Here is a 25,378-nt window from a genome sequence, read left to right as displayed (position 1 = left end):
GTCCTGGAACTACCACTCTGGCTGAGATGCAAAAGCCCCTCCTCCAGAGCTGACACACAAGCACAGGAAGTCAGAGGCTTCCTGTTGCCCTACATGTTTAATGGCTGAAAGGAACGGAGCTTATTTTTTCTTTCTTTTCAGGGTTGCAGCCAAACAGATAAGTTAACAGCAACGTGAAGTGTGATATATCACAATGCGTTTCCTTGCCAAGCCAAGACGTCAGATTTTATTTTCTTCGGGCACATGCACATTTAACTTCTCGTGGCAGCAGCATATCTGCTTCAGATTTCAAAAGGCAGTGATGGGTCTTTGGTGAAGCAGTGTGAACGCAGCAGCAATTTCATTTTGTCTTAAAATAAATTTATTTTCATATCACCTTTCACCCTGAGACAAAAAAGGTCCTCAACTAAGTGTGTAACTGCCAGTTACAACAGCTCCTCAAGCAATTTCATCACAAATATTTTTTTTAATTAAAAATTAAAAAATTAAAATTCTATCTACATTAGGCCAGCCCAGCATGCTCTCACAGTCCACTAACTGCAACTTCCTCCCCCCCAAAAAACCCCTGCAAAAAACCAAAAAAGTTTAGGGCCCACTTCTGAAAATGCCCAGGGTTGTTAGCTTTGTAGACATGCTGGGAGAAAGAATTTGATGGGAATGGTGCCACGCTATAAGAGGAAGAACACCAGCCTAACCCTCAGTGGAGGAAGCACCCAGAACAGAATCTGAAAATGTATTAGGGTGCAGGAAGAGGCCCACTCTTGAAATTTCCTGGGCTCAGTCTAGCTAGGGCTGGAACAGCAAACCTGTTGTGTTGTTGAATTACAACTCCCTTCACCATCCTTGACCACTCGCCACGATGGCTAGGACTGATGGGAGTTAATTAAGAGGGCTGCTAGTTCCCTGAGCCTAATTTAGGGCTTTGAAAGTTAAATTAGCACAATGAATTGAACTCAGAAGCTCTGTTGGTAGAACATGAGACTCCTAATCTCAGGGTCATGGGTTTGAGCCCTACACTGGGCAAAAGATTCCTGCATTGCAGAGGATTGGGCCCTTTCAAATCTATAATTCTATGGTGCTATATATCTCAAATGCATCTTCCACCAAGAAAATCTTGCAGGAAAGGATGGGGATGTTTGCTGGATTAGTTTGCTGGATTAGGCAGCACTCAGTGATACAGGAAAATTCTTTTCAGGTTGGTTGGATCCTGTGTGTGGGTTTCTCTCTCCCCCCCCCCCAATCTCCCGTGCGTACAGCTTTCCTGATTTGCATTTATTCAACACACAGCCCAGCAGTGCATCCTCATTCTGAGGCAGTCTAATCAAGTGTCGTTAGCTTGATGAGTACCAATCTTCCTCAAGCACTTGTATAATGAAGCACATTTCCCCAGAGATAATTTTTGACGTGGTACGGCAGGCTTCATGACAGAGCTTTTGTCCTCCCTTCAAGCCAGCTTCGGGGTGACATTTTGGAACACACGGGCAATGTCATGCCCTCTTTTCGCTTGCAAAGGAAAAAATAATTGTTTGACTGTATTTATTTACTTTTCATCCTGCCAGCTCCACAATGGCTCAAGGTCACATCCCAGGAAGGATTATGTGAGACCAGCCAGGAAACCGTTCAGACTCTGATCAGGCCCGTGTATGCGGGAGAATTAGGCTGTCATAGAATGAAGTGTGCGACTCGTTTGTTGATGGCTAGCCCACTTTTGAACTCTCCTTCACATTCGTAACAACACCTCCCTACGAATGGAAAGCAAGCACTGAAAAGGGAGAATATATTCTATCCCAGCCCCCAGCTGCTCTGGTTTTCTATTTGCTGGGAAGTTCTTAACATTGGTGAGCATTTAATAATGTGAGTCTTCACCCCAACTTTATATTCTGCCTGTGCCTAAGTTCTGATGAACGGGAACATCATGGTTTTGTGCCACTGCTGTTTTCAATTAGCAAATATTTCTCAAGACCCAGGCAGCATGAGCAGACTGTGCCCTGCCAATGAGGCAGTTGCTTCATGTGGTCAATTGATTTTTAAGGCTGGTAAGAGAGAGATACATCTTGTCTATCATAAATGAATGGGAGTTGGGTAAGAGCAATGGCATTTGGTTGGAAAATTACCACTGGAAAATTTGCATTGAAAAGCAAACTGCCCAAAGCCTCGCTTTCGGAAAGAAGCAAACTGAAAAGCAGCCACCCTTCAAAATCCCAACTTTTCTGAATTTTGCAAATGCAGTCTTCCAGCCAAGCAATGTGCAGAAAAATTCACCCACTAGGCCAAAGCATGCAGATATAAATGTATATTTTAGGGGAAACAACATTCCAAAATGTATTGTGTTGGCTGAAATTGCTTGCAAAAATGTGAACATTTCTCAAAACTGCACAAGTTTATTACAATAAATTTGTACTAAAATGCTGAAGAAATTTCATGAGGATTTCTTTTTATCTTTCTTTTAATTGCAGAAATGTGGAGGACGGAATTGAGGACTGGAAAAAACGAGAAACTGGGAGAACCGGAAATGGACACATTTGTCCACTCCTTGTGGCAGAGCCCATACTTTTCATGCAGAAGGTCCCAGGTTCAGTGGCTGGCATCTCTAGCTGGAAGGATCAGCCAGCAGGCAATGGGGGAAAAAGAGTCCTCCTCTCTGCCTGGGAGCCTGGAGAGCTACTGCGGGTCAGAGTAGACAATACTGGGCCAGATGGGGAAACCGTCTGGAAGGCAGGAAGATGGAGTAGTTGCCCTATGATGAGTCAGGCCATTGGTGCCCCCAGTGCCTGGCTGGCAGGGCAGAGCACAGAGATGCCCACGGGAGGCGGAACAGGAGCCAATGGCAGGCAGAGTCAACTAACTCTTCTCTTGTCTTGCTCCCGGCTACGTTCTATAAGGGCAACACTGAGATAAGAATGGGGAGGAAGCTGACAGGCAGTGCCACCCTCTGGACTGGCTGAAAGTAGGCAGATAGGAGCTCGTTGAAAACAGAAGTTGGTGGGCAGTGCCCCCTTCATGCTAATGGGGCATGCTAATGGGGCCTACAGCAACTGGAAGAGGCTCTCCAGGGATTCAGACAGATCTCAGCTCTACCTGCAATTGAAGCTGGGACCTGTTCTGCATGCAGAACAGATGCTCTGGCCCTGAGCTATGGCCCCGATCCAGTATGGCCGTTTCCTGTTTGCTGCAACGGCCCCTTGCTCCTCGCCTGCTCTATTCTGTCCTCAGCTACTCAGCTTTTGCCTGGCTTTGCCAAGCACTGCTCCACTCCCTAACCTCGTATGTCCAAAATCCCATGTTTCTCCTAGCAACAAGCAAAGCGCAGCCTGGCTTGGGTGCCTGGATGTCCCCTGAAAACGATACGATTCATAATGTTACTCACACAACAAGAAGCAAGGGGTAGTGCATGTTTTCGGTGAAGACGGCCGGCTTTGAAATCTGCATCGGCAATTCTAGATAAGAGACATAAGGAAGCTCTTAAGTTTGAGGAGGTTGTCATTATGCTGAATGATATTTTTCTTTTGCTGGTAACACGGCGGCGCTTCTCAGTGGGAACAAAATGGCGGTCCATAGACTAGCTTGGCAAATAACACCTTAACAGAATATCTACGCCTTCAAAGAGGAAACCTGCCCAGCGTTATCGAAGATGACAAGGAATCTGGAGCCAAGGCATGGTGCGTCGCTTGGTCATGCACCAAACATGTAATTAGTGGCCACTGATATGTATTATTTCCCCCTGTAGGCAGGTGGACGAGCTGCAGAACCGCAAAGCAATATTTTGGAAGCACTAGGGGAGGGAAAGAGAGATACTACGTGAAATAAAAATATCCCACGGCGAGGAGGAGAAAGCTGCTTTCCTCTTTTTCTGCTTTCAGGGTTTCTGAAGACAAAGGGTTCTTCTTGTGCATTTTAAACACCAGGGTTTTGATTGCAACTTGCCCTGGTAGAATAAAACGAAGCAGAAAAGACTTAATTGGATGAACTAAATTAAGAAGGCGCATTTGCAGGAACAGCTCACTGGTTGCAGGAATGTGTCTTAGAAGAACAAATAATGGTGCTTCATGTTTTTCACCCCCTTGGGTGCATATTGGTGCAGACATAAAGAGGCTGCTGCAGGAGATTCTTCCTGCCTTGGTTTATTTTCAAAATGCTAACTACAGAGCGCATGGACAACATCCTGGCAATCAGTAGCCAGATTAGCCAATAGGTTTAAGCGGCTTGCTTTGCAATCTTCTCATGACACTCTTGCCTAATTAATTTATTCCATCAGACTTGCTAATAGATAGCTGATTTGTATCATTAGCCGCAGGACAGGCAACAACACGTGGCTTTAAATATATTTAAACCAAGGCAGAGATAATTCAGCATGTAAGACAGGTTTTGAACATACAGCTAGGTTCCGAGGAAACAGTTGTGCAATTACTGTCAGTATATATCTATGGCTCTGTCCATCAGCGCATACCTATTCCAAGGCTCAAAGCAGATGATATATTTATATGTCCGATCGCATTTAATGTGTCAAGTTTTTTTCTTTTAAATAAGGAGTTGGGAAACCCTTTGCATCCTACTGCAGTTCCTGCAAAGACCATCCTTCCTGAAGGAACTACTGTTGCTTCAGGCATAAAGCATTATTCCTGGGCCAAATAGAAGCTTCAGGGGAGCCACCTTTGTCAAGTCCATGCTGGTGGGCAGGTAAGGGTTAACCCCCTCCCTCCCCACAGAACATGCTCTTAAATCTGATAGAGCCTCCATGGGTTTATTTTTTAATTTGGGGGGTTTCAATTAAAGACCAGGGACAAAAATACGTAAGACATAAAGAAAAGAAAAACCTTACTGTAATCATGAATCTTGATTTCTGTGTATTCCACTTTGGGCATCTGTCTTTCTGCTACTGCTTTCTGGACCTTTTCATTTACCTCTAGGTCAAAGAGTTCTGGAAGAACAGGGAGAAAAAAATAATCCAAGATGTCATACAATGCATTTGTTAATTCTATACTGATAAAGAGCAGCCAATTTTTTTTTCATTATGCAAAACTGGAGGGCGGGAGAAGTGGAGAAACAGAAGCACAGAATTTGCAAAATGGGCAATAACTAGTTGGAATATGATGGCCATTGGGAAGCTGACAGCGTAGGTGTGTGTTATGAGAGAGGTTCCTGGTATAGCTCAGTTGGCAGAACATGAGACCCCTAATCCCAAGGTTGTGGGTCTGAGCCCCACTCAATGATCCCTGCATTGGTCCCTTCCAACTCTAGTATTCTGTGATTTTGTAATCTCTGAACTTTTTTTTTTTAGCACAAAGCAAAAGTCTGCTGAGTCTGCAGAAGACTGTCCTCTTCAAATAAGCTTTCTAGGAAGAGATTTTTTAAAAACAACAACATCCCAGTCAATACCTGTATTAGATTTGAAATAGTTTTTATATATGTAATCGTTTTAACAATTTTTACACACGTAATGGTTTTTATTGTTATTGTGCAATTGTTTTATATCTGCATTTATGGCATTGTGGAATTTCTTCAAGGTGCTTCATAGGAAGTGATCTATAAATGAATGAATAACCACCGTTCTGAAGCTTCAGCCCAACAATGCCCATTCAGAAAACCAACCAACTTATACTGATCCACTGTTCGACATTTATTATCATCTTAATTATGTTCAGGAGCGTTTCTCTTGTTACCACTGATCAATACTGGCTGCTCCACTTTTTAGCTGCCACTAACTGCAGGTTTTCATTGTGACTTTACTGTGTGGTGCTGTTTCTTTTTCAATTCCTTCAGTCGATCAATAGATAACTCAAGAGAGAGGGAGGCAGGGAGTCCTTAAATCCAGCCCTTCTCACACTTTTCCTTAGCAGCTGATCAGCACCACTGATGTCTCCTCCTCCTAATGCATGGCTTTACCTGGATTGGGGCATTGGAGCATCTATACTTCTGATAGGGATTTGCACTCAGGAATCAACAAACACAGAATCCACGTGGTGCAAAGGAAAGGTCTACATTTGGTGTTTCTTCAGAAGAAACACCAGTGTTACTTATGCTCATAATAACCTCAAGCTAAACTCTACTTTGTTGGTACCGTATTTTTCACCCCATAGGACACACCGGCCCATAGGACGCATCAAGTTTTTTGGGGGGAAATAAAGAAAAAAAATTTATTTTCCCCCCAGGCGCTTGTGGGGCAGGCAGCGGGGCCGCCCGCCTTGCGATCAGGTCCGGGGACAGCAAGGAGACGCAGCGCGTCTCCCTGCTGTCCCCGGAGTGGTAGGGCAGGCAGCGGGGAGAAGCGCTCTTCTCCCCCCCGCCCGCCTTGCGATCAGGTCCGGGGACAGCAGGGAGACGCAGCGCATCTCCCTGCTGTCCCCGGAGTGGTGGGGCAGGCAGCGGGGAGAAGCGCTCTTCTCCCCGCCGTCAGCCTCCAAACCACTTCGGGAGACAGCGGGATGGCGGCGTTCCGCCTCCCTCTGTCCCCCAACCTTGTGGGGCTGGCGCTGGGGCTCTCCTGAAGCCTGGAGAGTGAGAGGGGTCGGTGCGCACCAACCCCTCTCACTCTCCAGGCTTCAGTGAAAGCCTGCATTTGCCCCATAAGACGCACCCACATTTCCCCTTCATTTTTGGAGGGGGAAAAGTGCGTCTTATAGGGCGAAAAATACGGTAACTCTTTTTTTTAATCATGTGCATATTTGCAAGGTATTGATGATGCATCCTAGAGATTGATGCACGTATTTGAAGCCAGTGAGCTAACAGGCTGGGAATTTGAGAAGGAGAGATTTTCATTTATGCATGAATTATGATAATCTGTGCTTGGACCACCCTAAAAATGGGGGCGGGGGGGGACGACAAAGCTTCTTTCTCCCCTCCACCCAAGTGTATCGTTTCTGCAACTCGTAATCATATTCTGGGCTCAAGTGTTTGTCTCCAATGAATTAAAAAGGAGAAGAAGTATCACAAAAGCCTGCCAATTCCAATCAGTGTGCCCCCCCCCACTGCTATTTCAGCAGGTGGGTTTAATGGTTCAATGAGTATTCAGACTTGTTCCTGAAAAGCCTGCTCTCATCTTTATTGAAATCATAACCCCAGCGAAAGCTCCAAAGCAGCAGACTATTAAGTTTGGTTAAATGTTAGGATCCTCATTTAATTATGGCTCGCACAATTAGCTTTATCAGCAGAAAGAGGCTGGCCACGCCGGGACTCCAGAAAAGCCATTCTATTTGCTCACATAATTGCATCAAGAGGAAGGCGGGAGCTGAGTGGGAGAAACAAGAGGAGACTGACATATCTCCCAGAGAATTCTCAATTTATTTCCCTGCCTTGGGACCGCTGGGAACTCTTGTCTGCGCAGTACAAATAGTCGGCTCTTAATTAAATGTAAGCACACCATAATATTTGGTGGGATTTACAGTTATCTGATTGCTGCAGAATAGTCCCTTAATGTGGCCTCGTATTATGAAGTAAATAGAACTTTGCTAACAGGAGGCCATCACAATGGCTGTCTTTATCCAACATGGCAAGAGAGCACCGTATAAGAACCAGGCATATGATAATCAAATGCAAAGCGAGGCAATTTGGTAAAGCTTTGTGCTTGCCTATATTTATTTATATCACACTTATCTGGGAGTAAGGCTGCGTATACAGCATACATTTAGAGCACACGACTTCCCCCAAAGAACCCCGGAAACTATAGTTTGTTAAGGGTCTTGGGAACTGTAGCCCTGTGAGGTGGGTAAACTATGACACCCATTTTGCTTTGGGGGAAGCCATGTAGTTTAAATGCATTGTGTGTATGCAGCCCAAGTCCCACTGAACTTCAGACCAGACACGGCTAGGATTGCAATGGCTATATGGTTATTTTGCTTTTCCTTAGCCTTGGCTTCCTCTATCCCATCTCCAGCTTCACCTTCCTCACGTCTAGCCTTGCTTGAATGCATTTTCTCAAAGGTAGTTCTGTGCTGAACTTTTGAAAGGTCTTGGTTTTGCTGCAGCCATCTGTGGTGAGTGAAAAATCCTTACTTTCTAATCTTTTGTACAATTGGTTCTGCATCTGTTTGTAGGCCATATTCTCCTGGTCTGGTGCTTCCTGAGAGGACATTTGCCTCCACTGTAATCTCCTAAACTCAGCACTTCCCAAACTTGTTGGACCACTTGGAAATGAGGATCATTATTATTTAATGCATCTATAAACCACTTTTCTCCCAAGTTGGGATTCAAGGCAGCTTCCAACATGTAAAAACAACATAATAAAACATATTTAAAAACAACACAATGAAACAAAAAGTAAAAAACAAACTAGTAATTAAGCTACACCAGAACACATTTAGAGCCAGCAATTAAAACACAGTTTGCCCAGTGATCAGCACCATTGGCAACTAACTTTCTAAACAGGAAGGTCTTAGCCTTCTGGTGAACAAAGAGGGAGTCAATCTAACGTCCCTTGGGAAATAATTCCAGAGTATGGGAGAAGCTGTAGAAAAGGCTCTGTTTGCTGGGGATGTCAGCTGATCACTTAATAACTCCCCCCACTTAGTGCCACTATCATCATCAACAAAACCAGCTCTGTATTATGAAAATCTTGGGCCCTTAGGTCAGGGTGTTGAGAAGTTCCAGGTGATGTCCTCTAGCCTTCCTTTCCCCTCTTCTGCCAACTGACATAATTGCTATCCAACACCCCAACTATTATTCCACACTTCTAAGCAACCTCTTCCCCCTCTTCTTCCAATCTAAACCCAAAACACGGTTCATTATATTGTCTTTCAGCAGGCCTTTGACCTCTGGTGGGAACCTTGCCTTTCTTTCCAATTCCCCCCCCTCTCCCCAATTACCGAAGTCTGAAATGCCTTCTCCTACCATGTAATGACCACTTACTTTGTGCATCTGATGTGTTGTGGACTGTTACCAGTGGAACTCTTGGACCTTGAAAACAGGGAGAAAGAAATGCATCACATTAAAAAAAAGAGAGAAAGAGAGAGAGAGAGAGGGAGATGCATCTAAAAATTATATTTAAGAGCCTGATTCCGAATCCCTTGGAGCCAGCCAAGGATTACATTTCATGGAAGGCTGATCTAAGCAGCAAATCACCCAGGGATAATTAGCAACCACCAAACAGAAAGACATGTAAGACAGACAGCCTTTCCCGATGGAGTGCTCAGTGTGTCTTCTCTAATTTGTCAATATTTTAATTAGTGCAAACACAATTAAAATCATTTGCTTCTTTTAGATGATTCCAACATCGTGCAATTTATGCCGCACAAAGCATTTCTATCTTTATGCACCTGATGGATGGGGTTCAAGGGAAATGAAAGCTTTAAAGATGCAAAAATTTCTGGATAGTTTACTGCTAACAACAACAAGCTGTCATGGCCCCCTGGCTTCAGAAATCATCGCAGGACAGGATGCAGCAAGGTAGATTAATGCAATGTGCTGGAGGTGGAGAAGAGAAGGCAGTGATCACTGCTGTCAAAGAAAGCATGCAGACAGATCTAGACCATTAGATCAGTGGTATAAGTAAACCTCATTGCATTTTGTTTAGGTATACAGTTTTCTTTCCCAGCTTCAGCTCAAGGGAAACCAGAACACAGCTGTTCACAGCACTGATTGGCTGGAAAGAAACCAGTGATGTCACTAACACACACACACACACACCTGAAGCTGTCTTTCAAGGTTGTAGAAATTGATTCTCAAAAAAGTTCAGAATGGAAAGAACTGCATGCTGCATTTTCAAATCACATGAGGTCCTTAAAAAATAAAGAAGCAGAGAGCTACCTGGAATGGAGGAAGGGCAAGACAGACTACCAAACCAGCAGTCAATCTGAATGCCAGCATGTCAGTCAAATGTGTTGCAATGAGCCTGAACGGCAGAAGGAAGAAAAAAAGAAAAAAAACGCAGGCATCTGCATTTGCATGTGCATGTGCATCTGTCCCCACTCAGAGTGTGACAAATACTCAAGTGCCCCTGCTTTCCTTCTGTGAAACACTGGCGCATATGAATTTAATTATCCTGCTCACACATTCAAAATGCATGCAGGAAATGTAAATGATAAGCTCTTTGATGACTAAACATATTACGTGGAGTGTGAAATATTCTGTCGCAAATCAGCTTTCACAGTTTGCTCTCTTTCATTCTATTGAGAGGAGACAGGCCAGACAGAAGGTATGAGAATTTTGGAAGCACGCAGTCAATTGCAGCTCCTACTTTGCTTGTGCAGCAGCCCAGTGACTCTTGTTCTAGAAGAGTCCTGGGTCTCCTGCTGTTTTTCAACTACAATTCCCACCATCTATGACCATGGCTCCTGCTAGCTAGGGATGATGGGAGTTGGAGTCCCAAAACAGCTGGAGGGCAGAGTTTGGCCATCACTGCCCTAGAGCATTCAGGAATATGCCGGATTCCATCAGTCTCCACTGGTGGGCCATCTGAATGGGGCCACCACCCTTACAAGGGGGAATTGCCATGGGGCCACCACCCTTACAAGGGGGAATTGCCATGGGGCCACCACCCTTACAAGGGGGAATTGCCATGGGGCCATCACCCTTTCAAGGGGGAATTGCCTTCATCAATCCAACGTTAACCAGATAATGGTCCAACCATGACAAGGAAGTGCACTGCACTCCCCCTCTCTTCAGTCCTCATAGCATTTGGGGCAACGAACCCATTGAGAATGTGCCCTGCCTGGTGTGCTGGACCGATGAGAGACCCATGGTTGTCATGGAGGCCATGAAGTTTTGAGTTGGTCCAACAGCAGCCTCCACATGGATAATGAGGTCCTCCAACAAAACCCTACTTTATGCCACTGCACTGAGTGAAGCCTCTCTCTGGTGCTTGCACAAGCATTCCCAGGGCAACAGTTTCTCCTTTGGCTCAGTTCCTCCCCCAGTCCAGGCTAGGTAATATACCTCTCTGTTAGGAATCCATGAATACTACGTATGTTGCTTCTGGGTGGAGCTCATGGATAAATTGAAACCTGCAAACAATAGTAGATTTTTTTCTTCTTCTGTGGGTTATGATATCATAAGCGACTCATTTCCTTCTCACCTCCCCAGGTTAGTGTGAGCATGAAAACCAGCAATGGTGATATTATCCTGGATGTGTGATCAAAAGTGCCTGTTTGCCATGTCCAGGCACTGCAGTCACAGGAGGAGGAAGGCTGTGATTAATTGAAATGCATGACACGGAAGGCTATGATGATCCTGCAAAATGGGCACAGTTTATTAGCTGTGAGCAACACTAAATTATATCATCGGTGAGACAGAGCCATGCTAACATACAGCTAATGCCTAGACCAGGGGTCTGCAACCTTTAAGACAAAAAGAGCCACTTGGACCCATTTCCGAAGGGGAAAAAAACTGGGAGCCGCAAAACCATTGCGACATTTAAAACATATCTCCGGAGCCGCGATCTGACAGCGGGCGGGAAGGTGACATCGGGACGGTGCGTGACTAACGCACGCACCGCCCCCATGCGACGTCACAGCCAGTACAGCGCCCGCCACAGTAGGGAGTCTCGGGGCGCACAATGCGCCTCCTCCCCTCACTAGTACCCGCCCCGGAGCCGCAGCAAAGGTGTAAAAGAGCCACATGCGGCTCCGGAGCCGCGGGTTGCAGACCCCTGGCCTAGACAATAAGCACAGTAGCCAGGACCCAAAGCTTTGCACACAAACACAGTAGATTTAATCTGACTTATTCACCATCAGTATCATCCATCCTTGAAAATCCCCTTCCCCTCAGGGTGAGAGGACCTCAGAGCAACACGCCATGCAATGAAAGGGCTGGCAGCATTAAGAAGAAAAATGTTATCTCCCTTTGCCTATGTGGAAGTGCTATGCGTGTATGTGTACAAGTCACTGCGAGTCCCAGCCGAAGTCATCTAAAAGCAAACGAAAACAGTGCACCAGGGAGCATCAGGTTAATGCTCTATTTTTGTCACAAATATCAATGGGGAAACGCTGTTTTAAAACCGCACCACTCTCTAGATAGTTGCTTAATTAACAAACATTAATCAGCGAGTCCAATACCGCTAGCCAATTTTTTAAAAAAGAAGTTAAAACATTGCCAAGCGCTTTTGGAGAAACCCGTGGTTTTATTTCCAAAGAGCGTCCAATGTTTTCCCCCTTTTAAAAATCTCGTGGAAATCATGTCAGCGAACTAATCTGTATTCAGTGACAGCTACCAAAACACGGAAACTGTACATGGGAGATGAGTGGAACAAAACGAAACAAAACGCAACGTAAAAGGAAAACCTGCTCTCTTTGGCTCAGCAGCAGTTATGTGCAGCCCATAATTTCAAGCCACAAGTGAAACTCCCACTATGTAAACAATGAAAATTGAAATTGTCTCTGCCAGGCTCCAGCAGAGTATCTTTTAAGCAGCAATGAATGATTTAAAAGGGCAGCTGCAAGCGGGAAGAACTCAAAGGGCCTGAGTGCTGCCGGAGTATGATAATTGGCAACGGCCATCGTGCCCCAGCGTACAGCTTCCAATATCTCTTTATTTGCTAAGCCATGCATTATGTATAGCTTAACGCACCCCAGTTCATACATGGATACCATATTATCATACTAATAAACAAAGGCGCTGGGAGCGTTGGGGAGCCACCGGCTGTAATTAAAAGATCTGTCCTGTCATTGGCGTGTTCAGATTCAACACCAGAGACAGATGTTTGTGGCATGTGCTGGCAATCACCAATATCAAAAAAAGTATATTGAACTGCTTTCCTAAGCCTCCAAGGCATTTATGTCATCCCCCCTCACCGCCATGTTTCACATGCGTCCTTTTTGAAAAGGCTATCAGTCGCTACTAGACACAATGGCCACACTCTTGTTTCCATTGTTGGGGGTATTCTGAATGCCAGATGCTGGTTATTACAAATGGGGAGAGTGCTGTTGTGCTTTTCGGACACGCATCTGGTTTGCCAACTTGAGAACAGGATGCTGGGCTGGACGAGCTTTTCTTTGGCCTGATCCAGCCGGGCTCCTGTTCTAAGTATTAAGATCATCTCATTCCACAGGTGTGCATACAGCAAAGCAAATCAATAACCACCTATGCTGCCCTATTTTCATGCAATTTAAGAAGATGGATTTGTTCTGGCAGTTCAGGGGCTAATTCAAAGATCGCATTTTACATTATGGATGACTGGAAGGAATTGCAAGTGTGCAACTCTCCATTCATGGGGCAATCTGCTTATCTGACGGAACAGTTCAGGTCTTCTAGGCAGAGACCTGCTCTTCAGCAGAGGCATGTGGCTATATTCCTACAAAAGAGAGGGTCTTTTCTGTGGTGGCACCCCAACTGTGAAATGTCCTCTCTAAAGAGGCTCACTTCATGCTGACATTAGAAACTTTCAGAGCCAGCTGAAGTCCTTCGTCATTGGCCCAGGCATTTTGGACGGTAGTTGTTGTTGCTGCTAGCATGTGTCTGATTTTTGGAACTGTTTCTTTTCTGTTTTTCTTTCTTTTAAGCTTTCGGAATGTTTGTTTCATCTTGTAGTTTGTTATACTCCTTTATTGATTTCAGACTGCATTTACATGTTGTGTGAATTGATTTTACACACACTTCTATACACTGATGTGGAATCTTTCAATGAAGGGTAACTAAGAAATACTTTGAGTAAATAAGGAAAAAATACCTAGCTCAACATGCAGATCTCCTGCTCATTCTTATCTGGAGCCGCTCTATATAATCAGGAGGACTAGATACTTACTTTTTAAACCATCAGAATGAAAAAGAAAGCTGAAATCTCAGTTTTCTTTTAACAGATCTGCATGTCACACAAACAATGTCGATAAAGTGGCATTTTATATTTTTGGGGAAGGAAAGAACTTGCTTCCCCAAAATACATTTTACATTCGGTGGCTTCTCCCTCTTTTTGAGTCTCTCCCCCCCCCCCCGCAAGCAAGAGATTCTTGAGTGCCTGTCTTTAACATTCCTGCAGCGCTCACAAAAAGTTAAACAGGTCTCTTGAAATCAGAAAACAATAAACCTAATAAAGACTCCAGCTGGCACAGAGGGTGAAAGATGCAGCTCTTCTCCAAGCTCTAAATCTTGAGGGATGGGAACATCTGCACTTAAGACTCTCAAGAATAATGAGTTCAGCCAAGGTCATTCATCAAGCTGGAAATAAACACACACACCCCTCCTGTTCTCAGTACCGTGTGATGACACCTCCATTTCTTCAGCTTTGTTACTGAGGGCACCAGAGGGATTTAGCTGCTATTATCATTGATTGCTTGAAAGGGGAATTGGACCATTTAGGGCAAATCTGTGCTACTGAATTAAACTGGTTTCGCTGTCGATTTCCTCTGCCCAGAGAACCTGGGGACTATCTGGAAGGGAGAGCAACTAGGGATCTCTAACAGAGAATTATCAGCACCCTCTCCATCAACTATTCTTGCCAGGATTCTTTGGCAGAGGCCAGTGTGATTAGAGCTCAGGATTTGACCCAGGAGAAAAAAAGAGACAGTCATGGAACCGGGAAATTAGACAAACAAATGAAATACCGTGAAAATCCCTGAAACGAGAAGTAATCGACTAGAAATATTATCTTATGGGAAAAAGCCTAAAATTGAACATAAAATTGAACAATTTTGGTCATTTAAGGTTTATGATTTCTCTATTTCCTTCTGAGGAAACTGAATAGCTCAGTGTAACGAGGTTTGTAGCCAGCATCCCGTTGAGGCTTTGTTCAATTTTAGGTTTTTCTAATTCTAATTTTAAACTTTTTGATTTATATTATTTTGTTTATTTCCATAAGATAATATTTCTACTTGATTACTTCTCGTTTCAGGGATTTTTACGGTATTTCAGGATTTGACCCAGGCTGAACCATCTTCAAATCTCCACTCAGCCACCAAGTTGACTTGGTAGCCCTAATCCAATCGCTATCTCTTACACCAAGGGTACTGGCCAGACGGTCACAATTTTTGGTTGAGATTTGGGCCACATTCACACCGTACACTAAAAGCACTCTTATACCACTTGAGCAGTCATGGGGAATCTGAGGAACTGAAGTTTAAGGGTGCTCGGAATCGTAGCTCTGGATGAGGTCAGCATCCTTATAACAAGCTACAATTCCCAGACACTTTGGAGGAAGTCCCAACTGTTAACGTGTTATAAGAGTGCATTAAAAGTATGGTGTGGATGTGACCTCGATCATAAACCAGGAAATACAGGCAGCACAAGTTGCTTTGCAGCTGTTGTACAACAAACCTGCTTTCCCATAAAATTAGATTATTATTTTTTTACAGTACAGGCCTTGACCGTTTTAGGCTGGTCCAATATGTTCATGACTGCATGCATCGCTGCAACCCAGAAGGTGGTGGAACGGGACCTAATGCACTTATACGCACTTTGCCAATACAATCAGGGGTCAGGAATGTAACCCCCGTGCAAAACAGTCATTGCCTGTATACGGAAAGTGATGTGGAAATGCATTGGAAAATGTGGGATAGCGACTGATACGTCATCTAACCTCCCCACAAACAAATCAGAATTAATCTCAGTACGTAGCCACCATCATCTAACCTCCTTATAAACCTTGTGCAAACAAAATAGGCCGAATGCTCAATAAACAAGCTGTCTGGAAGCAACCTAACTTGCCTCTCAGAGTAGTTATTACCATGTTATGTAATTCAGCTCTAGCTAGCTGGAGAACTCCGTGGTGAATTATTTGCCTCAAGATGAATTGCACAGCTCAGTACCTGTGTGCTCTGCCATACCCCTTTCCTAAATATTTGCAAGTACAGTAAGGAGGCAAAACTGCTGCGCTGCAGAACCATCTGTTCTGGTCAATTACACGGAGGCACAACGGCCAACCTTCACTCCGTGTGAAAGTCACCGTTAAACTAGAAGCCGCCAATCGCTTTTCTCCATTTCCTTTTATTTATTTGTCTTTCACGTCAGCGAACAATTAAGGGTAATTTATGTTAAATTAATGGTGCTTCACACCACAATGAAGTATTTTATAACATACAAACGATTGGTCTGCTCAGAGGAAGCAGAAACTTAATGCCGACATCCGCACAAGTGACAATTTGAATTAATCACAGCCTACTTTAATAACTATGTTGTTAAAGGGTGACAGAACAGATGTTCTCTTAAGAAAAAAAATTAAGTGAGTTAATAGTATCCTACTTTTAATCTGGAGGAGCTGCATTTGTGAAGCCTTGGGTTTGGGGCAGGAGACCTCCAATATGCCCTGTGTTTTAAAGCACTGCTTTAATGAAAGGGAATGAATTACTTTTCCCTCTCAAAGAGTTAACATGAGCCATGCGCAGCGGAGGCTTATGACCTGACCATCACTCAGAATTAAGGGCACTAGTCCTCTGGAAAGAGGGACCAGCAAATAAATGCAAAAGATGGCCATGTGCAAAAGACTGATTTAGTCTGGCTGTGCTCTAAAACATCAGAAACTAATTTACGCTTCCCGAGCCACAGGAAAAGTGGCAAAAGGTCACAACTTGCCCCCCAGCACTAATTACATTCCTGTGCTGGAGGGGTACACAGAGAAGGAGGTGGGGGGGGGAGAAGGACATCTTCATAATCAGCCTTCTGGAAGGGAATAATCTTGGCCAGAACAGTTAACACATTCAGTGACTTAATGTGTAAACAGCATGCTACAATCCCTCCCAGGGAAGCATGTTAATGCACTGCTCAGTTCTCGAAAGGATGGGCAGAGGGGGAATTCTGTCACACAGAGGTTTCTGAGTTGCCTGCTTATCACTGCGTCAATGCACTGGCCTTCTGATACTTTATTTTATACTAGTACTTAGCTCTGGCTCATTTGCACTTTCCAAAGTGCGGCTGTAGGTACAGACATGAAATGATATTTACCAGTAACAAGACCATTGGAGTATGGGACGTGGTGGCACTGTGGTCTAAACCACTGAGCCTAGGGCTTGCCAATCAGAAGGTTGGTAGTTCGAATCCCCGCGACAGGGTGATCTCCCGTTGCTCGGTTCCTGCTCCTGCCAACCTAGCAGTTCAAAAGCACGTCAAAGTGCAAGTAGATAAATAGGTACCACTCTGGCGGGAAGGTAAACGGCATTTCTATGCGCTGCTTTGGTTCTCCAGAAGTAGCTTAGTCATGCTGGCCACATGACCTGGAAGCTGTACACCAGCTCCCTTGGCCAATAAAGCGAGATGAGTGCCGCAACCCCAGAGTCATCTGCAACTGGACCTAATGGTCAGGGGTCCCTTTACCTTTAAGACCATTGGAAAATGTCAGAAACTTATGACATTCCTCAGGTAGGATATTCAAAAACATTTTTAAAAGGGGGAACATTAGGCGTATCTGCTCAAAGGCAGGTGGTGTGAAGCCTTGCTTGTGTCTCCCTGCAGCTAGATCCTGTATAATTTTTTATTCTAATGGGCCGGCACAACTATCCAGTTTTGCTCTGCTTTGGAGAAAGCATGTAAATAACTGTGAATCAGCTCTTAATAACTGGCATGTCTCATGTTCCAGCTTTATTATTATTGAATATTATTCTTAAAGACACACATACTATATCTATCAGGCATATCCAACAGGGTAAAAAGAAAATAAATGAACTCTGCAGGAAATACTTTAAAGAGCTTTAGATCTGTAGCTGCAGGGCAGAGCCTATAAATGCTAAGCTTGCGGCAAGGTTTAATTCTAACAAGTTCAATGGTGATATTTAATTCTAACAAGTTTGACGGTGACATGGGTGAGAAACAAGGAATCAAAACAACACATTCACATTGCCTTGAGCAAACATCCAAGAGCTTTCAGCTCCCCTCCTTTACATTGCTGCGCGTTACAGAGACCCTGCTGCAACCTGAATGTTTACAACCCTGCACCATGCATGTTTAATCAGAAATAAGTCCCACTGAATTCAACAGGATATACAGTGGTGCCCCGCAAGACGAATGCCTCGCAAGACAAAAAACTCGCTAGACGAAAGGTTTTTTCATTCGCGATTTGCCTCGCAAGACGAATTCCCCTATGGGCTTGCTTCGCAAGACGAAAACGTCTTGCGACTTTGTTAAACCGTTTAAACCGTGCTTCGCAAGAAGAAAAATTCGTTAGACGGCAAAAATTGTGGAACGAATTAATTTCGTCTTGCGGGGCACCACTGTACTCTCAAGTAAAACTGTAACCTTCGCCTCCAAGCCCTACAGCATCCAGCAAAGTGTATCAATTTTGCTTGCTAAAATGATAAGAAAGCCGAAAGTCTGTCCAAGCCAGGTTGTCTTGAAAGCGGGCAAATGTTTATTGTGGCTTTCCTCGTTTCTTATGGCAGCAAATTCCAGAAGCTGAGAGGTCCACAAACACCTGTTGTACTATGGAAAGGTTTGCAGGGGCCTTGTTTCCATCTGGCTTAATGCTTGATGGAGTTGCAGGGTGGGGAGAGGAAGCGAAAGAGCAATCGCTGCTTAGCCCAGATCTCATTACCAGTGTTTTACATCATATATCCTGGAAGCAGCTGGCTGCCTAGTCCAGCCTTCCTCAAGCAGGTACCCTTCAGATACCTGGACTTTGGCTCCCATCAGGCCCAGCCACCAAGGTCATGCAGTGGCAGGGACTGGCTGGATGATGAGGTATTGTGGGAGGCACCAGCTGGGGAACCCCCAAGGGACACCCCCGAGGAGGAAGGCTCAGAGCCAAGGGATTAGTGGTGGGACACTGAGGAGATGTCAGAGGGAGAAGAGTGGGGGTGGTGGTTTTTGGATGCTGACGAGGCAACTGGGTTTAGTGAGCAAGGCGAGCCTGTGACAAGGAGCAGCTCAGACTCAGAGGCTGAAGCAGAGAATACAGGGAGTCTGCCTCTCTTACTGTGACCAGCTTCCCTCCTCCCTTGAGGAACGTGGCATGTGGAATGATGTGCAGAGCAGAACAGAGATTACAGGTACCCAGACACAGTTTGAGACTGCTTGGAAAACATCTGGCAGGGGAGAAGCCTTAGAGGGGGTTGAGGCGGGGGCCGTCAGTCCTGGCAACTGCTCTATAGGGGCAGGACCTGCCGGGAGTGTTGTGTGCCGTTTTCTTGAATACAGAATTTACTACACCAAAAGACCTGTATACCTGAAGGAGCGTCTCCACCCCCATCGTTCAGCCTGGACACTGAGATCCAGCGCTGAGGGCCTTCTGGCGGTTCCCTCATTGCGAGAAGTAAGGTTACAGGCAACCAGGCAGAGGGCCTTCTCGGTAGTGGCGTCTCCCAGCCCTCCCAGCAGATGTCAAGGCAATAAACAACTATTTTACTTTTAAAAGACAACTGAAGGCAGCCCTCTTTAGGGAAGTTTTTAATGTCTAATGCTGTATTGTTTTTAATATTCAGTTGGAAGCCGCCCAGAGTGGCTGGGGAAACCCAGCCAGATGGGCGGGGTATAAATAATAAATTTATTTTTATTTTTTTATTATAATTATAATTATTATTGTTGTTGTTGTTGTTGTTGTTGTTATACAGCTGTAGAGTGATTCCTTATAGGCACTATTAATAAGGTGGCCTGCTTTGCCGCATGGTTATAGGACAATACGAGAATCCTACCTTCGCAGGTCAGGATGAAATAGGCCATGTTGTGGCTGAAGGATGCACTGAAGTACGTGCAGTTGTTTATCAGGTCACAAGAGAGGCACTGCCTGTTGAAGTTCCCTTTAGTGCTGGCACTGAGAAAGAGGAGAAAACAACACGACGTCTGATTATTCAGCTGGCACTGCTTGGAACAGGCATGTGGATTTGTGATGGCAGGACCTTGGACAGAGTTGGGTGCTTTCTCAACCAGGTGTTTAGGGGCTGGAGCTGCCCCTGGGCATGGTGTGATGGTCTAGTCCACAGCAGCTTTGGTTTTTAGAACTGGGAAATGGCCGTGGCTCAGTGGTCAGGAGAATCCCCTTCCCATGCAGAAGGCCTTGCAGCTCCAGGCAGACCTGGAAGAGACCCCTGCCTGAAACCCTGGAGAGCTGCTGCTGCCAGCCAGTGTAGGCAACACTGAGAAAGATAGCATAAGGCAGATTCCTATGTTCCTAATCCAGCCCACTCCCCACATCCCCATCTGAAGAATGTGGCAGGCCCCCGTTTCCTCTGCTGGCGGGTGGCGCCTCCTCCTGTTGGGAAGCAGGAAATTGCCCCAAATCACACACCTGCAGAGGAGTCTCGGCAGCATCAAAAACCAAAGGAAGCAAAAGAAGAGGCTTCTAAACAGTACTGGAAAATACCGTATTTTTTGCTCTATAAGACTCACTTTTTCCCTCCTAAAAAGTAAGGGGAAATGTGTGTGCGTCTTATGGAGCAAATGCAGGTTGCGCAGCTATCACAGAAGCCAGAACAGCAAGAGGGATTGCTGCTTTCACTGCGCAGCGATCCCTCTTGCTGTTCTGGCTTCTGAGATTCGGATTTTTTTTCCTTGTTTTCCTCCTCCAAAAACTAGGTGCGTCTTGTGGTCTGGTGCGTCTTATAGAGCGAAAAATACGGTACCTTCCAAAAGCGATAGTTGCTGTGACAGCAGAGCCTTGGTCTTACGCCCCTAAGAAAGTTGGTCACCAGCTGGGAATTTGATTGCTTTATTAGCACTATTATCATTTGAAAATGTTTTTCCTCCAGTACCCTTTCAAGCCTTTATCTCTTCTTCGTTACTTTTCAACTGTGCAGCTCCGGCCCCTCTTTTGTTCTACTGGAGCAGACCAGAGTGAAGCCTGCTCCGACTCGGTCCGCTCTGGTTGCCCTGCCCCCCTCAGGCCGCCGTGGATAGGCCAGAATTTGAATCTGGGTTTGGTGGAACCCAGCAGGTTCCATGACAGCCAGGGGAGCGGAGCAATGGTCAGAAGGACGGCGTGGCTGCGGGAGGACGGGGAAGCCTCACGTCGGGCCGCAAACAACGCCCACCGCCGGACGGGGGTGAGCGGCCATTTCTCAAATTAGAAAACCACTTGTAAATCTTTTGGGAAACTGATTGCTCTTTTGGGAAACTGAGTCCTCCCCCACACAATTCCATGTATCTTCTTTTGGCTTACTTTGCACTGAATTTGCTCAGGTGTAAGAAGAACTGATAACAACCTCTTTCAAGGAAAAGTCTGGACATTGTTTCTTCCATGAAAATAAATCATACCTGTATAAATGCCGTGTCCTTGGTAACTCTTCTGTGCTGAGGAAATAGCTAGAATAAAATGCACATAGATTATAACCAGATTTTTGAGAGCAGTATTTCATCTGGGTTATCTGCATAGGCACAAACTATTCAGAAGAAAGGTGGAAGAGATATGCCCCATGGACTCATTGCACCCTAGAAACATTATTCTGATGCCTTTTAAGTTCTAATTCCAGTTTTTGTTTTGTTTAAAAGAGAGTCTCTCTTCCTGTGGCTGCAAGTTTGGAATGGTAAAATGAACAGGAAAAAAGAGGCAAAATTATAGGGGCAGGGACTTTCCCCCTAGAGCTCATGATTTTCATGTCTACATGATTGGACCTGTTTGTCACGCAGGCAGTGGTGAAAACCAATCATAAACCTATGTGCAAATTTGTGTTGCTAAAAAATGTCATCCTGGCAGCAGCGCACCAATGGTCTCATGCAGATGTTTCACATTTGGAAAGAACTTTAAAAGAAAATGCAATATGTTCACCAAATGCAGCTGAACACACATTTGTCAAAATCGTTAGCTACATGCAATTAAATACACAAGATTAGCCCAGCCTTCCAGCTGTCAGATGAACATTTCTAAAGAAATTTTATTATTCAGCAGTTATACAAAGCAATAGAAAAAGAGCTGTCCATTGTACTGATTTTAAATGGATGTTCTATATAAAAAAGGCTGGATTAAAAGGCACCCAAATGCTTCAGAAATTCCATGTTTGCAATATGACAGCCCCCGAGAAGCAGCGCTGAATGTCTTTGAATACTCTTTTCACATTGGAAAAATGTTTATGTGTGTAGCAGTAAGCCAAAGGCCAAGCAAGATATATCCAAAATGCTCCTTAAGCCACTGTCCTGAAGTTACTTATTCCACAGTAGTATGAATCATTTTAGTTGGTAAAACATTGGACAGGAGCATCCTCACAATAATACTCTGATTCTTAATGCTTACACCCATTTCACAGAGGAGACTTTCCTACTTACCAGAGTAATGCGAGGGAAGCCTAGCTTCTGTATTTAAGCACATTAATATCGCAGGTTTCAATCCAGAGCAATGCCCACTGGGTCACACATAAGCGCTCCACTAATCCAGTTACCCTTGCAGTGCTGTCAACTGAACCTTCTAAGACATGGAAACTGACTTGACATGGTTTGGCGTTCCTTACATTTTATGGTGCCTTTCCTCATATCCCAAAATCTTGGTCACATCCCAGTCACCCGATGTGATTGACTGTAAATCGTTGCTGCTGCTGTTGGGCTGCCGAGAAAGGAGGAAGAGATGAATTTCAAAACATGGAGCAAGGTGTTCTAACGATGATCAAACATATATTTGCATTATCTTCTTCAGAGCAAGTTTTCCTGATGTCCCTTTTCCTGGTGCATTTTTAAAAAGACACTAATTTATTCTTCTTCTATCCTCCTAGAAGTGAAAATAATAAATTGAGCCAAATTCATGCTTGGGATAGCCGTATTTCAGAATTTCTCAAATTGTGCTATAGGGCTTCTGAAGCCTCTCCAAAAGTGGCGAAGATGGAGCAGAGACAGATGAGCGGAGTCTGATTGGGAAAACTCTACTTATTGCCCTTCTGTCACACTCTTTCTCCAAAGAGCTCATCTGAAAAGCATACAGAAATGCTTTCTTGTAAGGGAATCTAACCCACGCTGCACCCTAAGCCCTCAGTGCTCACACCCAAAGGAGCCTCCTCTCTACTCTCTGTGCAACCCAGTCAAACCTGCTCACTCTGCGGGGCTGCAGCTGTTCCTCAGCCCAATTCTCCATCAAAGGAGGCCAGTTCATTTTTCTTTGGTTGTTGCCCATCAATCCCTCTTTCTTTGGTCTGCAAATTATGTTTTTCATTTAAACCCCTTTTGCCAGCAGATTCCACTGATAGCAAGCCAGCCACAGGATTTCCTGCAAAACACTGTTTGTGTATCAACCCACTACAGTACTCAGATGTCGCTGTCTTCAACAGATGCACATTTTCTTGGAAATGCTTTGCATGTCATATGTCTAGGTGTTGACTTGTTATATCGTCAAAACTGCCAATGTAAGTGTGTTACAGGGGTGGGGATTCTGTGGTCTTCCAGATGTTGTTGGACTACAACTCCCATCATCCATGACCACCGGCTATGCTACCAGAGGCTGATGAGAGCTGAAGTCCAACAACATCCAGAGAGCCAATATTCTTGGTATATTACTTTTCACCCACACCCAAAAAGGTGTTTAGCAGCAGCAGAGCTTTGTCTCACCTGCGATGAAGACATGGTAATGTGGTAAAACTCGCCTCTCCCTCCCTGAGGGATGGCTCGGACAAAGAAGAACATCCTGCCATCTCTGGAGAAGGCGGGCTCTTCGTTCTGCAAATACCAAGCAGTTGCAAATGAATGCACAGATAAATATTCATGAATCTTGAAATAAACCACTCAAGACAGCAACCGTGCCAGTCCCATCCTTCTGCCAGGCTCCTTCAGCCACATGTGGATTCAAACCATGTATCTTCTAGGATTGCGGCTGAAATCCAGCTCAGTGAAAATTAGGCTATCCTTGTGCAAAACACTGTGGGCACAAGTTGTAGCTTTATCAGCCTTTTGCCTTGGTCCACAAGGCCCTCCTCCCTTGATTGGTTGCTCCCCTTTCCAGATGCAAAATAAACTGACCTGCTTTTGTTTATATGCTTGACTTGCCTGCCTGCTCTGTCCTTGGAAACTCAGGCCCCATCTGTACTGTACAATTTAAAGCACTAAGCAGGCACAGCTTCCCACAAAGATCCCTGGGACCTGTAGTTTGCTAAAGGTGCTGAGAGTTTTTAGGAGACCCCTTATTTCCCTCACAGAGCTGCAATTCCCAGCATGGTCTAACAACCCGTCCCTATTCCCAGGGAACTCTGGAAACTGTAGCCCATGGGTAGGCAAACTAAGGCTCGGGGGCTGAATTCGGCCCAATCACCTTCTAAGTCTGGCCCACAGACGGTCTGGGAATCAGCATGTTTTTACATGAGTAGAATGTGGCCTTTTATTTAAAATGCATCTCTGGGTTATTTGTGGGGTATAGGAATTCGTTCATTTCCCCCCAAAAAATATAGTCCGCCCCCCCACAAGGTCTGAGGGACAGTGACCCCTGCTGTAGCTCCATGAGGGGAACAGGGGTTTCTGAATAACTCTCAGCATCCTTAACAAACTACAGCGTTTGTTACACGTGAGCACATTTAGTCCCACTAAACTATGCCTTAGCATTCACAGGTCATACCCTGGAGCCCCTGACAAGAGCCGTAGTAAGGTAGCAGGGAGCTCCTTCCAGGTTCTAGGACTATATCTTGTAAACAGCATGCAGCTGAGCTGGCTGATCCTTAGAATCTTGAAGCCCTGCAGTTCCAAAGGCTTCTGCTGTTGCTGTTCATTGAGAAGCGGCTCTGTGACTCTGATCAAGAGAAATAACCCTCAGGAGATTTTGGGCATCGCAGCACTTTGATGTTCAAATATATTATCCCTTTGCACAGTTAAAACAAAAAATCACAGGCGCATACAATGGCCTACAGAGAAACAGCTAGAAGGCACCAATCGTATAGATTTCTGTTAAAAGAGTACACAGCTTAATACTTTGTTTCTGCCAAAGGCTACCAACTGAGCTGGAACAGCTGATCCAGACTTTGCTATCTGTCTACATGCCTTCCCCTCGCAAAACGCTGCCATTCTGATTGACTCAAGGGAAACACCAATAATAATTACTCTGAACCAGGGCTTTTGCTAACCATGGTTCAGAACCAAGAGCTGTTTGACTGAGGAAACTTCTGCCCTGTTAGCCCTACCATTTTCAGGCAGGGCAGTCCATCTTCCAGTTTGAACATCTCCCTGCCCCACCCCAGTGCCCCTGATGACTTAAGTGGTCTGGGGGGGAACCCCTTTTTCTGACCAACTCTTCCATCTCTTTTGCTGCATCTAACACAATCGCACAGAGTTAGCATCCCTAGACAAAGAGTGGCTTTATTATAGAAAAGTAGGTTCCTATGTCACTGCTGATCTGTATTGAAGTGTGTGCTTGCATCTCTCAATTTGCCCCTTTGTGGTTCTGCTCTCTTGCTTTTGAGTGTGGAACCTTTTATTAAGGAGATGGAAAGACCGCTATTACCTGTCTGTGCAGCCAGGCTATGCTCTCATCTTCATGTTTCTGAAACAAAGCAACACAATTAAAATATTATACTGTAGTTTGCATCTATTATACTTTGCTCATCAGGGCAGAAAGCTATTTGACTCAATTCCAACAATGGCTGAGCGAGCACAGAGGAGCCCATCTGAGTATGATTTATGAGCAGGCAACTTGAAAGGC

General features: G+C 44.9%; 1 protein-coding gene across 6 annotated transcripts in view; it reads right to left on the bottom strand.

Annotated features, from left to right (window-relative positions):
- The window catches only part of DPP6 (dipeptidyl peptidase like 6), a 497,800-nt gene that overhangs the window by 10,893 nt on the left and 461,529 nt on the right, over positions 1 to 25,378 (bottom strand). For all 6 annotated transcript variants that reach the window (XM_083466765.1, XM_083466767.1, XM_083466764.1 and 3 more), the window contains exons 12-19: positions 25,181 to 25,219; positions 23,305 to 23,412; positions 22,221 to 22,312; positions 21,034 to 21,081; positions 19,476 to 19,594; positions 8,842 to 8,889; positions 4,820 to 4,918; positions 3,368 to 3,437 (exon numbers count right to left, since the gene is read on the bottom strand). In XM_083466765.1, the coding sequence (XP_083322891.1) occupies positions 3,368 to 3,437; positions 4,820 to 4,918; positions 8,842 to 8,889; positions 19,476 to 19,594; positions 21,034 to 21,081; positions 22,221 to 22,312; positions 23,305 to 23,412; positions 25,181 to 25,219 (623 nt within the window). The remainder of the gene's footprint in view (positions 1 to 3,367; positions 3,438 to 4,819; positions 4,919 to 8,841; positions 8,890 to 19,475; positions 19,595 to 21,033; positions 21,082 to 22,220; positions 22,313 to 23,304; positions 23,413 to 25,180; positions 25,220 to 25,378) is intronic.

This window comes from Podarcis liolepis (assembly GCF_965112155.1).
Source record: "Podarcis liolepis genome assembly, chromosome: 12".
NCBI lineage: Eukaryota > Metazoa > Chordata > Lepidosauria > Squamata > Lacertidae > Podarcis > Podarcis liolepis.
Note: the sequence above shows the minus strand (reverse complement) of the source record. Positions and strands in the feature narration are given on the sequence as shown.